Here is a 14,551-nt window from a genome sequence, read left to right on the forward strand (position 1 = left end):
TTACTACTAACTCTAGTCCATATCTTACATTTGGTGTATTTTTAATCCAACCGACCCTGTTGTTATTATTTTAAATTTATTTTTATTATAGAAGTTATGAACTTACAAAACAATTATGCACATGTGCAGAATTCCCATACAACACTCCTCCATCAGCACACACTCTGTGGTGGAACATTTATTACAGATTATGATAATATCATCAGACGATTACCACTAACCATGGTGCATAGCATATATTTGACACACTTTTTCCATACTCCCACATTATCAACACAGTACATTTTTGGCATAGATGCATGAACATTATAGAATTGCTGTTAACCACAGTCCATAGGTCACTCCCTTTGTATTTTCCCCATGCTTCTTCACACTCCCACCACCCTGTAATAGTGATGTACATCAGCTCTAGCTCAAAAAGGACACTCTTGCATCTGTACCATCAAGCACAATTCTCATCCACCTCTTGGTTTACTGTGTTATTCATTCCCTAGATTATTCTCTAGCTTTCTTTCAACTGACATTTACATCTCTGGACTACCCTTTCCAGCCACATTCCCATTTATAAACTAGCTATAATGTGTTACCATCAATCCTATACATTTCTATACTTTTACAGTAAAGTTAATTAAAACTTCTACATATATTAGATGTTAGTAGTCCATCTCAATCCTCTTCTTATCTCCTTTAAGAATCCATCACTTCCCACCAAGTCTTGAAGATGTTTTCCTACATTTTCTTCTAGCAGCTTTATGGTTCTTGCTTTATATTTAGGTTTCTGATCCATTTTGAGTTGATTCTTGTATAGGGAAGAAAATAGGGGTCCTCTTTGTTTCTTTTGGCTATGGATATCCAATTTTCCCAGCACCATTTATTGAATGGAGTATTCTGCCCGAGGTGGGTGGATTTGACCAACTTGTCAAAAATCACTTGACCATAGATATAAGGGTCTGTTTCTGAACCATCAGTTCAGTTCCATTGGTCTAGGTTTCTATCTTTATACCAGTACCACACTGTTTTTACCACTGTAGCTATGTAATATGATTTAAAGTCTGGAGGTGATATTCCTCCAAATTCACTTTTCCTTTCTAAGTTGTTTCTGGCTATTCTGGACAACTTACCTTTCCAAATAAATTTGCTAATAGTGTTTTCCATTTATTTTTAAAATTTTAAAGTTTTATTGGGGTTGCATTGATTTTGTATATCAATTTGGGTAGAATTGACATCTTAATGATATTTACTCTTTCAATCCATGAGCATGGACTTTTCTACCAATTATTTAGGTCTTTTTTCCCAATTATTTAGGTCCTTTTTAAAATTTCTTGTAACAATGCCTTGTGGTTTTCTGAATACAAATGCTTCACATCCTTGGTTAAATTTATTCCTAAATATTTGATTCTTTCAGTTGCTATTGCAAATAGAATCTTTTTCTAGACTTCCTCTCTAAATTGCACATTGCTAATGTCTTTTAAAGTCTATTTCATCTGATATAAGTATGTTACTTCAACTTTTTCATTGTTGTTGTTACTGCGTGCATGGGATATCTTTCTGGCTTTCACTTTCAATCTTTTGGTATCCGTGTGTTTACTATGAGTCTCTTGCAGACCACATATAGATGGCTCATATTTTCTTATCCATTCTGCAGTCTATGTCTTTTGATTGGGGAGTTTAACCCATTAACATTCAATGATATTACTGTAAAGGTAGTCCTTATTTCACCCATTTTGACCTTTGGGTTTTATCTGTCTTATTTTATTCTCACCACTCTTTTAAGACTTTTAGTTACTTTTACTTATATAATCTTCATTTCTAGACTCTCTTCCAAGCCCCTCTCTCATGTCTTTTCTTTTCAGATTGTAGCACACCCTAGATATTTCCTGCAAGGCTGGTCTCTTTGTTATAAACTCTCTCAGATTCTGTTTATCTGTGACTGTTCTAAACTCACCCTCATTTTTTAAAGTCTTGCTGGATATAAGATTCTTGGTTGGAAGTTTTTCTCTTGCAATATCTTAAATATATCATACCATTCTCTTCTTGCCTCCACATTTTCTGATGAGAAATCAGCACGTAATCTTATTGGATATCCCTTATATATTATGCATTTCTTTTCTCTTGCTGGCTTCAGAATTCTCTTTTTGTCTTTGGCATTTGACATTTTGATTAGTATGTTTCTCGGAGTTAGTCTATTCAGATTTTTTGGATGGTAGTACATTGTGCTTCTTGGACATGGATATCTATATCCTTCAACAAAATTGGAAAATTTTCAATCATTATTTCTTGAAATATTCCTTCTGCACCTTTTTCAATCTCGTCTCCCTCTGGGACACCCATGACACATATGTTTGCACATCTCTTGCTGTCATTTAGTTCCCCGAGACCTATTCAATTTTTCCATTCTTTTCTTCATCTGTTATTTTGTATGCCCACTTTCCATTTATTTTTAAAATGTTGTTGGAAGATTTATTGGGATTGCATTCTATCTGTGTATCAATTTAGGTAGACTTGACATCTTAATCATATTTAGCCTTCTAATACATTAGCCATGTCTTCAAACTCAACGATCCTTTCTTCTGCCTCTTCAAATCTGCTTTTATATGATTCCAGTGTATTTTTTATTTCAATTAATGTGCCTTTCATTCCCATAAGATCTGCTCTTTTTCTATGTATGCTTTCAAATTAGTCTTTGTGCTCATCCAATATCTTCTTTTTTTTCCAAATTTTACTCAAATTATTCATTTTTTTAAAAGATATTACATTCAAAAAATATGAGGTCCCCATTCACCCCCACTGCCCCCACCCCACCACTCCCCCCATAGTAACACTCTCCCCATCATCATGTCACATCTATTGCATCTGGTGAGTACATCTCTGGGCATCGCTGCACCCCATGTCCCGTGTTCCACACCATAGCCCACACTTTCCATGTTCTATCCAGTGGGCCATGGGAGGACATACAACATCCGGCAATTGGCCCTGAAGCACCACCCAGGACAAATCCAAGTCCCAAGAATGCCTCCACATCTCTTCTCTTCCTCCCATTCCCCACACCCAGCAGCCACCATGGCCACTTTTTCCACATCAATGCCACATTTTCTCAATTATTAACCACAATAGTTGATGAATAGGATATCATTAAGTCCACTCTGATCCTTACTGTATTCCTCCTTCCTGTGGACCTTGACTTGGTTGTGTCCATTCCAGATCTATGTCAAGAGGGGGTTTAGATTCCACATGCATATTGGATGCAATCCTCCTGCTTTCAGTTGTAGGCACTCTAGGCTCCATGGTTTCCAATTTGAATGCCTTTTGTAACTGGTTCTTGCCTCAGTGCTCGAGCAAGTACTTCTAAGACAATGTTAAATAGAAGGGGAGACAGTGGGCATCCCTGTCTTGTTCCTGACTTTAGAGGGAAGGATTTTAGGATTTCTCCATTGTAAACAATGTTGGCTGTAGGTTTTTCATATATACTCTTTATCATGTTCAAAAAATTCCTTGTATTCCAATCTTTTGGAGTGTTTTTATCAAGAAAGGGTGCTGTATTTTGTCAAATGCTTTTTCTGCATCTATAGATATAATCGTGTGATTTTTTTCCTTCAATCTGTTTATATGGTGCATTCCATTGATTGATTTTCTTATGTTGAACCATCCTTGCATACCTGGAATGAATCCCCCTGGGTCGTGGTGTATAATTCATTTAATATGTTGTTGAATACGATTAGCAAGTATTTTGTTAAGTATTTTTGCGTCTAGGTTCATTAGAGAAATTGGTCTGTAACTTTCCTTTCTTGTGGTGTCTTTGTTTGGCTTTGGTACTAGGGTAATGTTGGCATCATAGAAGGAGTTAGACAATGTTCCTTCTGTTTCGATTTTTTGGAATAGTTTCAGCAGGATTGGTGTTAGTTCTTTCCGGAACGTTTTGTAGAATTCACCTGTGAAACTGTCTGGCCCTGGGCTCTTCTTAGTTGGGAGGTTTTTAATGACTGATTCTATCTCTTTACTTGTGATTGGTTTGTTGAGATCATCAATTTCTTCTTTTGTCAATATAGCCTGCTTATATGTTTCTAGGAATTTGTCCTTTTCCTCTGAATTGTCATTTTTGTTGAAATATAGTTTTTCAAAGTATCCTCTTATGATAGTCTTTATTTCTGTGGGGCCAGTTGTGATATCTCCTTTCTCATTTCTTATTTTGTGTATTTGCATCTTCCCTCTTTTTTTCTTGGTTAGTCTCGCTAAAGGTTTGTCAATTTTATTGATCTTCTCAAAAAACCAGCTCTTGGTCTTGTTTATCTTTTCAAGTGCTTTCTTATTTTCTACTTCATTTAGTTCTTCTCTTATCTTTGTTATTTCCTTCCTTCTTCTTCCTGTTAGATTACTTTGTTGTTTTTTTTCTAATTCCTCCAAATGTGCAGTTAGTTCTTCAATTTTTGCTCTTTCTTCTTTTTTGATGTATGTATTTATGGCTATAAATTTCCCTCTCAGTACTGCTTTTGCTGCATCCCATAATTTTGGTATGTTGTGTTATCATTATATTTGTTTCAAAGTAGTCATTGATTTCTTTTGAGATTTCCTCTTTGACCCACTGTTTTTCTAAGAATGTGCTGTTTAATTTCCAAATCTTGGTGTGAAATCTGGGCCTCTGGCCCTTGTAAATTTCCAGCTTCACCCCACTGTGGTCAGAGATATTATTTTGTATGATTTCAATCTTCTGAATTCATTAAGCCTTTCTTTGTGGCCTAGCATATGGTCTATCTTGGAGAATGATCCATTTGCACTTGAGAAAAATGTATATCCTGCTGTGTTTGGGTGTAATGATCTGTATATGTCTATTAGATCCACCTCTTCTACTATACTGTTCAAATATTTTGTTTCTTTAGTGATTCTCTTTTGAGATGTTCTGTCCAGAGTTGATAGTGGTGTATTAAAATCCCCCACTATAATTGTAGATGCATCTATTCTTTCACTTAGTTTTTCCAGCTTTTGCCTCATGTATTTAGAGGAGCCCTTGTTAGGAACATAAATATTTATGATTGTTCATTCTTCTTGAGAGATTGTCCCTTTCACTAATATGTAGTATCCTTCTTTGTCTCTCACAATTGTTTTGCATTTAAAGTCTATTTTGTCTGATATTAATATAGCTACTCCTGCCTTTTTTTGGTTATTGTTTGCTTGTAAGATTGTTTTCCAACCAATCACTTTCAGCCTCCATGAGTCTCTGGGTCTAAGATGTGTCTCTTGTAGACAGCATATAGATGGGTCATATTTCCTTATCCAATATCCCAGTCTGAATCTTTTGATAGGTGAGGTTAATCCATTGACACTCAGTGTTATTACTTTCAAGGAATTATTTATGTTAGCCATATTTTGATTGGACTTGTGTTTGTCATATTTTGTTTGTTTTTTTCCCTTCTCTTTTTGTCTTTTTTGTTGCTCTTACACTCTCCTCCAACTCTGCCTGTCCTGTTTTTTCCTTTCTTCCTGCAGAGTTCCCTTTAGAATTTCTTGAAGGGAAGTTTCTTGTTGGCATACTCTTTCAGTTTCTGTTTATCTGTGAGTATTTTGAACTCTCCATCATTTTTGAATGCTAGTTTAGCTGGATAGAGTATTCTTGATTGGAAAGTTTTTTTCTTTTAGTACCTTGACTATATGATACCACTGCCTTCTTGCTTCCATGGTTTCAGATGAGAAATCAGCACTTAATCTTATGGAGCTTCCCTTGTATGTGATAGTTTTCTTTTCTCTTGCTGCTTTTAGAATTTTCTCTTTGTCTTGAGTGGTGGATAATTTGACAAGTGTATGTCTTGGGGTGGGCCTGTTGGGGTTTATGATGATTGGGGTGCGCTGTGCTTCTTAGATATGTACATCTGTCTCTTTCAGTAGATTTGGGAATTTTTCAGCCATTATTTCCTGCAACACTCCTTCTGACCCCTTTCCCTTCTCTTCTTCTTCTGGCATGCCTATAATACATATGTTTGAGCATTTTGCATTGTCATTCAGGTCCCTAAGTCCTAGCTGGATTTTTTTCTATCTTTTTATTGATCAATTCTACTATCTGTTTGATTTCCGATGTACTGTCATCCACATCACTAATTCTCTGCTCTGCCTCTTCTAGTCGTAGATATTTGCTGCAAGTGTATTTTTGATTTCTTGAACTGCGGTGTTCATTCACATCATATCTGTTATCTTTTTGCCTATGTCTGCAATTTCCCCTCCAAGTGTTGTCTTCATGTTGTTAACCTCTTCCTTTACTTCATTAAATTTGTCAATGATATATGTTCTGAGATCTTTAATTACTTGTGCGAAGTTCTGCTACCCTTCCTGGTTTTTAGTTTTTTCATTGGATTCAGCCATGTTTTCCTGATTACTGGTTTGGTTTGTAGATTTTTGTTACTGTCTGGTCATCATTTTATCTTGATGGGTTTAATCAGTTCCTTAGCTTCTTTGTCTAGTCTTGGGGATTAATTAGCTGCTGTTTTTGTGTAAGGGTTATATCTTCTCTTTGTCACTTTGTTCTTCTTATTCTAATTTCTTATTGTTGGTTGAGTTCACTTTAAAGGAAAGTATTAGGGCCAGGGAAAGGAATTGTGTAAGCAAGGAAAAAGTGTAAAGTAGTATTGGTGATAAATGGTAACAGAGCAACAATATGAGATCTGGGAGGATGGATATTAGATTCATGTAAGTAGTGTAGAGTTATAGCAGTAGATAGAGTACCTATAATGAGGTAGTTGACTGAATATGGGAGTAATATGGTATGAATTTAAAAACTAGTATTTTCGTGAGAGAGCGAAAGAGAAAAGAAAGGCAATAGTTTCAAGAGTGGATAAAAGACATTAAACAAAACAAAGGTATTAGAAATTAAGAGTTAGACACTTTGGGGATCAAAGAAAGGGAGGTGGAATATAGGAGAGACAGTAGATGATGGAGGATATCAAGATGTAGGGGAAAGGGGATAGTGTTGGTAACTAAACTCAATTCACACAGAAATGAGGAAACGGAGGATGAGGAAACCCAACAAATGTGAGGTGGGCCCTGCAGCACCTATTGTATAATTAAGATAAAATAAAATAAGAAGAAAATGAGGGACTAGAGAGAAAAAAAAAAAGAGAGAAAAGAAAGAAAGAAAGAAAGAAAGAAAGAAAGAAAGAAAGAAAGAAAGAAAGAAAGAAAGAAAGAAAGAAAGAAAGAAAGAAAGAAAGAAAGAAAAAAGAAAGAAAGAAAGAAAAAGGGGGTAGGTAAAGGGAGGGGAACAAGTAGGGAAAAGAAAAAAGATATAAAACAACCACAACAGCAACAACAACAAAAAAACCCTAAATAACTGAAAAAAAAAAAGACTTTGGGGGATAAGCTGGGAGAAGAGACTAGGAGATAATGCAATGTTAGCAATCAGGACATTAAAAAATCAAAAAATCAAATAAAAATAAAAACAAAATTAAACAAAACAAAAAAGAAAAAACGCAAATGTTGAGGGCTAGGACATTCAAGGACCTCAGATGGACCTCAGGGCGTGATGGATTCAGGGATGGAAAGTCCGTGATATTGAAGACTCAAGAGGTATGAGTCTCTGGGGTGTGGGCCACCAGGATTTAGGGGACTCAGACCTGGCAACCTCAAATCTGGTTAACAGGGAGCCTGGGAGCACCGTAGTGCAACACAGCCTTCAGGGATCCCCACAGCTGGGTGCCAGCCCTATGGAAGAGGTCACATCCGCAAACTCTAACCTATGTGTCTGAACCCCACAATTCACTCACTCACTCGGGTCTCTTCTGTGGCTGTATCACCAATTCGACTTCAGGACACCTCCCACCCTGTAAGCCCCCGGAAAGGCCACCTGGGAGCGCCTCTACACTGCAGGCAATTTAATGACACAGATCAGTAGCCAGGCCCGGGGTTGGGGCTCCAGCCAGAAACACCGATAACAGAGTCCAAAACCAAAATTCCCGCGCTTCACAAAATATTCCCTAATCAGCTTCCAGACGTCTCCCACCCTGCAGGCCCTGAAACAGTCTCCTGGTGATGTCTCTTTATTGTGAACAATTTAAGGCTGCTGCAGATCTGCAGCCAGCCTTGGGGGGCGGGGCTCTAGGCGGAAGCACTATTATTTGTTCCTGCAATCAAAAATTCCCCGCCTCACAATAAAACTCCCATTTGTCTCCCCAAATCGGTCTGCGAAGGCCTCCTGCCCTGTTAGCCCCCCAATAACCCGCTCAGGGCTTAGGAATTCCCCAGTCCAGCAGAGCCTCCAGACATCCCCACCGCAGCGCCGGTGCTACGGCTCTGCCCACCCCAGGAGGGAGCGTCCCGCGTGCAACTCCCACCTTCGTGTAATAGAGTCTCAATTATATCTTATAGACGAATTTTCTCTGTTACCTTCCCACCAAATCGATGTCCAGACACCTCCTGCCCTGCAAAATCCCAAAACAGCCTGGTCCCAAAGAATTTGCTACGCTGCCCAGCTGCTTCTTTGCAGGAGAGAATATCAGGTGCGCTCACTCAGCCACCATCTTGTCCCGCCCCTCCCAATATTTTCTTAATATCCTTAATCTCTTTAGCCATCTCATTGAATTTATAAAGGAAATTTGTTTGAACATCTGTGATTAGTTGTCTCAGTTCCTTTATGTCATCTGGAGGTTTATCTTGTTCCCTTAACTGGGCCAAAGCTTCCTGTTTCTTGGTGTGGATTGTAATTTTTTGTTGGTGTCTTGGCATCTGGCTTACTAGATTATGTATTTTGGGCAGTTTCTCTCTTTAGGGTTTTCTTACCCTTGATGGTTGTGCAGTAGGAGACAAGGATATAGTTAGTGCTTTAAGCTGAGGAGGATTAAGCTGCCCACATTTCCCCAGTGTCCAATGAAGCTTCTCCCAACTTTTTCCTTTGTCAAGGGTAGGGACAGAGCCACAGCTCTGTGTAATAATCCAAGTCATGCAGGCCTAGAGTATAGTTGCCTAGAAAGACTGATGAAACTTCACACCCTTTCCTACCCTGCTTGGGGCAGAGATGGAACTGCAGTCATGGGTAGCAATCTATGCCATGCGGGACCAAAATGACCACAGTTGCCCTGGTAGATTTCCAACTCTTCAGTCTATGCCCGCCGATGTGCCTGCAGTTACCAGGAGAGTCTGCTACAGGTCCTACCAGCTTCCTCCCCACCAGAGGTGGGGCTGAAGCCTAGGCAAGGAGGCTAGGGCTGCAGTCCAATCTGTGTGGAAGGAAGCAGGTCCCACTGTCACTGTGATTTTTAATTTACCCTGCTTTCCCTCATGCCAGGGGCAGAATATAAAATGGCAGCTATTGGCCTCTTTCCAACTTGGACAGGTTCAAACTTCAGATGGCCTTAGAGTTACACTTTAGCCCACTGAATTTACTAATTAGTAACTGAAGTCGGTGACCAACAGTCTTCTTCCTCTGTTTTTGGAAGTGGGGCTTCCAAATCCAGGCACAGAATAGCTCCCAAGGGAGATTGTGCCACCAGTGGAGAATAGGCACTGGCCTCAAGCATGTGGAGTGCTCCACTTATGAATCTTCCCTTGAGACGTGCAGTCTCATCCTCCTGTTCTTTCAAGGATGTTTCTGGATGCTCTTCTGGTCTCCTGGAGCCCCCAAACAGGCACTTTAGATTGCTCTGGGTGATTACTAACTGTGCTTAGGATGAGCTGACCCTAGTAGCTCCTTACTCTGCCACCATCTTGCTGGTTGTCCCACAAAGAATATTTTTTATAAGACCCCAATTGAAGTTGTATTTAGAAATACAAATAGAAAGAAATCATTAGGCAAGTATTTGGCAATTCTTCATAGCCATATCTTAATTAGTTAATTAGTTAAAAGTCTCTGTTATTTAATTTAGTTCATAGTACCTTAGATCATCTTCAGAAAATACATCAAAAAATGCTTTGATAATATTCTTAATCTAGACTATTGAGATTAAAGGGAATTAGAACATAGGTTGATTAAACTTTTTACCTGATAGAAGTGGGAAATGATTTGTCCAAGGTCACAGGAAATAGAGCCTTGGCATGAGAACTACAGGCTCTATTTGAGTTTACACAATGTGGTGGTGCCTCAAGACCAGGGGGCAGTGGGGGTGTGGATAGATGGGGAGAGGTTAAGGAACTCAGGGAGTCTGGAGATCCCTTTCCATATCACTCCACCCCAGAGCAACCCAGCTTCTTATTCTTTCCATATATTAGGCTTCAGAATAGGTTTTATTTGAAGAAGGTCTTTTGCTGTTTAAAGGAATACAAAAAAAAAAAAAAATTCAGTAGGCAGTTCTGCCTTCTTTAGCTTTCTTAAATGCAGATGTAATCAGTCATGATGGAAATGGTGGAGTCTCAGCCATTTGCTGATTGCATAGAAAGGTCAGAGACTATCAATAAGTCCAGGGTAAATTCAATATTTGGCATTATTTAAAAGAATTTTAAAATAAGTTTTTTGGAGCCTTCCCCTTAGAGAGACTGCCTATCAAATGAAATTGATGGTCTTTACATAAAAGATTCTCTTGGGAAATGTTTTCAATATTTTAAAAATCTTCAAATTGTTCTCAATATCTCACATGAACCTTTACACTCATGCCTTGGCATCTATATTTCTGCTGAATTTCACATGGACTCTAACACATGGCCTGTTGAAATTAAACATGGAAAAAAACCAGCCTACATTTTTTGGTCCTCTTCTAGTATCTACTATCTTTGTGTACTACCCACTAATATACTTTAAGAACAATAGTGTGGAAAAGCTCATAGGTCTGAAGTTGCATGGGCCTGAAGCCAAATTTTGTATCATATAATTTTTAGCAATTTTAATGCTCAAAACCAAATATAATTTTAAAAGGTTGTACAAGAATACAAGTAACTTGGATATGCTAGTGATAGCCTGCTCCACAATATTTTTATTGTATTTATTTTTAAATTTGCCCCCAAAATTGCATGACTTTTTACATCATCCTTTTTTCAAATGGAAAGAAAAGAAAGAAGAATCATGATTTAGGCCTCTGTAATAGGTTTATTATCTACATTTTACAGGACATAAAACTGAGTTTAATTAATTAATTAATGTATCAAAGGCAGGACAGAAAGAGACAGTGGTAAGATTTATTCACTCTGAATTCAAAAGTCCTTTCTATTGTGTGTACTGATTTTTCACCTATTAAAGCTTCCTGACCTTCAATTATTTGTATTAACTCTCAAAATCAGAAGCGACATTCAATTAAGTTATTAACTTAAGGGTATTTTGGACTTGTGCTTCAACTGATCACTTATAGCACTTTTCTCTTCTATAAATAAGTGTTATAAATAATTTTTGCAAAATTTTGTGTTCTCACCTCTAACCCTACCCCCCCAAAAAGCCATACACACATGCGTGTGAAACCAGAGGTCACATCTATTTGTAAATAAGACTGCAGAAAATTGTGTGTGTGTGTTGAGTGTGTGTGTGCTTGTTGGGGGAGATTGGGCACTGAGCATGGCCCATGGATATTAGTACTTTGAAAGGCCACTACAATTTAGGACAATGGGTTAAAACCTCAACCCAGAGGTGATTCATTGCCTTGAGAAGTTTGAAAACCTGTTTCTACAAATGAATGATTCCTGCTATTCCGATGTGAAATTCACAGAGGAGTCATCTTCCCCCACTCTGAGCTCCTGGTCAGTAATTATCTATCTCCTTCTGCCTGATTCTCTCTCCCTACAGTCACCACGACTTTACCACTTCACCCAGCCACGTGTGAAATCAGACAGGGCTACGGAAGATGGACTGACAGATGGGTCTGTGGTGTCAAGAAAAAGAAGCTCAAGTAGCCTGGTTGTCCTGAAAGTCAGAGTTCTGGATGTACCAGTCTTCTACCACTCACTGCCAAACACAAGTCATGCCAGGGACAAGAACATAGCATCACAGTTCCCATTTACTGGTCCCTACACGCCCTGATCCAGACTTCGACTTTGTTCTCTTACCTTTGGCTTTTGTGACACCACCTTAGCTCAAAAAAATCCTTGCATGTTACCACATCTGCCTTTAGAATACTTTCAGACAAAAGTGTGTGTGTGTGTGTGTGAAAGAGAGAGAGAGAGAGAGAGACTTACCGCAATAGAGTCCTGATATGCCTCTTCCTGAAATGATAAGAATGTCAGATGGTCCAAATTTCAAAAGCCCCATCAAGAGTAGTTCAAGTAGCACAAGACAGTTAGTTACCCACAAAGCTTTGATTCTGAAATTTTAAAAAGCAAGGTTTATAAATTCAGCACCAAAATCTTGATAAATGGATTTTCTTTCAGAGCATGCTAAGATATTTAGCTAAGAGTGGTTATTTTAATTTTGCTGTAAAAGCTAGTTAGGGAACCTTAAACCAAGAGTCCTACTTTGGCTTAATTATGGGCAAAACATTAACAATAAGTAATATTGATGATGGGAGAATTTTGGTTGCACATGCCTACTTTTCAACATTCCAAATTCAATTGTGGCAATGACTAGAGTAACACTTCAGACACTATTTCAAACAGTTACATAATTAAATTTCTTACAAGTTGATTGTTTTAGATAATACTTAGTGAAAGCTAAATTAAATTCTGTAGTTATAATCTGTGATTCCTCACTTCTTTGTTTTTTTAATGATACAGGTTTTTAGTAGATATAGATAATGAAAGGCACTTTCAATGTTAATTTTCTTTTCTTATGAATTATTTGGTAGTAAATTAAAACATACTTTTATTTTCAGCCTTACCATAGAGAATTATTATTATTGTTATGTTATATGCCAGCATTTTTCCAGGATCTATGGATTAATGTCAACCAATGTGAGCTATATATTAAAGCAGACATTAGCAAGAAAAACATTCCCCAAGGATTATGGCTGTTAAGGTTAGCACCCCGCAGGCCTGTGTGGGGTGGACCTGTCCCCCAAAGGTTAAGGACGGCAAGATGGTCAACCCATTGCTCTGAGAGGGTTGAGCCTGATGCCAAATGTTAGGGGGAATGTTGTCTTCACATCTCTGTACTAGGGGGTTAAGACAATAACCCAAAGATTGGGTGAAGTGTGACAATCACCCCAGCAGTCTTGGAGGGAAATGTCTGGAGCTTCATGGACACCTAGATGCTTGATAAGGGTGGAACCAAAAAAAAAAAAAATGGCTGTTGTGCAAGCCAATGGAAAGGGTGGGTCCCATATGGCCCCAAGGAGAAGAAACCATCTTCTTAAGAATGACTCTAAGTCAAATGGAGGATACCCTGCAGGTTTACTGAACTGTAGAGGACCCATGACTCATATTTCCCTCCCAAATTCTCCTTATTGTAATGAAAATGTTTATCCTCTGTCTGTTCATTTGTGTATTGGTAACAGATCAATTGTTTTGTAAGTTTCAGAGGTCTATAGGAGACAGGACTTTGCCCCAACACAAACTGTATTTCTTTAAATTGATTGTAATATGATTTAGTATTTGCATTGTTACTGATTTAATGGTTTTTTTTAAAAATATTATAATGTCTTTTTGGAATTCAGAGGTGGAGTGTAGCAGCTTGATATGGTTATGAATTCCAAAAATCGATATTGGATTATGCTTGTAATCTGATCTGTACCTGGGCATGATTGAGTTATGATTAGGGTGTTGGCAAGGGCATGGCAAAGAACAGAGTTGAGGGTTTCTGATGTTGGAGTATTGATATTGGAGTTTGATGCTAAGACTTAAGCTGGAGCTCTGGGAAGCAAGCATGCAGAGGAAAGAAAAACCAGCCCCAGGAAGAAAGGAAATTTGAACCCAGAGAAAAGCAAGCCCCAGTAACAGAGGAACCCAGGAAGCCTGAACCCTCACAGACATTGGCAGCCATCTTGCTCCAAATAGACTTTGGTAAGGGAAGTAAGCTTCTACCCCAAATAAATACCCTTTATTAAAAAACAGCCAATTTCTGGCGTTTTGCATCAGCACCCCTTTGGCTGACTAATACAAAAGGTGTGGAAATGCTTATTTCATGAATAAATGAAAACACCTTGCTGTGGTCTTGTTGGGATTGAATCATGTTCCCCAAAAGTCAAGTTCGGTTCCCAACCTCTGGTTTTGTGGAGATGAACCCATTTGTAAATAGGACCATTTAAGATGTTATTAGCTATTACGTAATAGTAACACGAATTGGTATTCAGTTTGTGTGCAGACTGAATGAGAATGGACCTTAATCCAACATGGTTGAGCCCATGTTGGATTAAGCAAAGCAATTGGACACAGATTAGGAGCCACAGGGAGCAGCCAGAAGCTAAAGTTAATAGAACCCAGAGAAGAAAGAAGACTCCACCATGAGCATTGCCATGTGGTGGAAAAGCCAAGGAGCCCCAAAGTTTGTCACCCAGCCAGCAGATGCAAACCCAGGAGGATGAAAGCCGCCTGGCCTCTGAAACCACAGGACAATAAATTCCTGTTGTTATTCTAGCCCATTGTGTGGTATTTGTTTTAGCAGTTTGAAAACAAATGCAGTTCTATTTCAATGTTTCAACTTTGATGGGTGGACTTTTTCCAAGCAAGTATATTTCATACCAGATTTTTTTAATGGAGAATAAAATTATATAATCTTATACCACAA

At 38.3% G+C, this 14,551-nt stretch overlaps 1 protein-coding gene across 1 annotated transcript in view; it reads right to left on the minus strand.

Moving 5' to 3' along the window:
• LOC101435288 (solute carrier family 2, facilitated glucose transporter member 2-like) overlaps window positions 1-14,551 on the minus strand; it is a 64,555-nt gene that overhangs the window by 21,248 nt on the left and 28,756 nt on the right. Inside the window, exon 3 of the mRNA XM_058295279.1 lies at window positions 12,070-12,194. Within this exon, the coding sequence (XP_058151262.1) occupies window positions 12,070-12,194 (125 nt within the window). The remainder of the gene's footprint in view (window positions 1-12,069; window positions 12,195-14,551) is intronic.

Source organism: Dasypus novemcinctus, chromosome 4 (assembly GCF_030445035.2).
Source record: "Dasypus novemcinctus isolate mDasNov1 chromosome 4, mDasNov1.1.hap2, whole genome shotgun sequence".
Classification (NCBI taxonomy): Eukaryota; Metazoa; Chordata; class Mammalia; order Cingulata; family Dasypodidae; genus Dasypus; species Dasypus novemcinctus.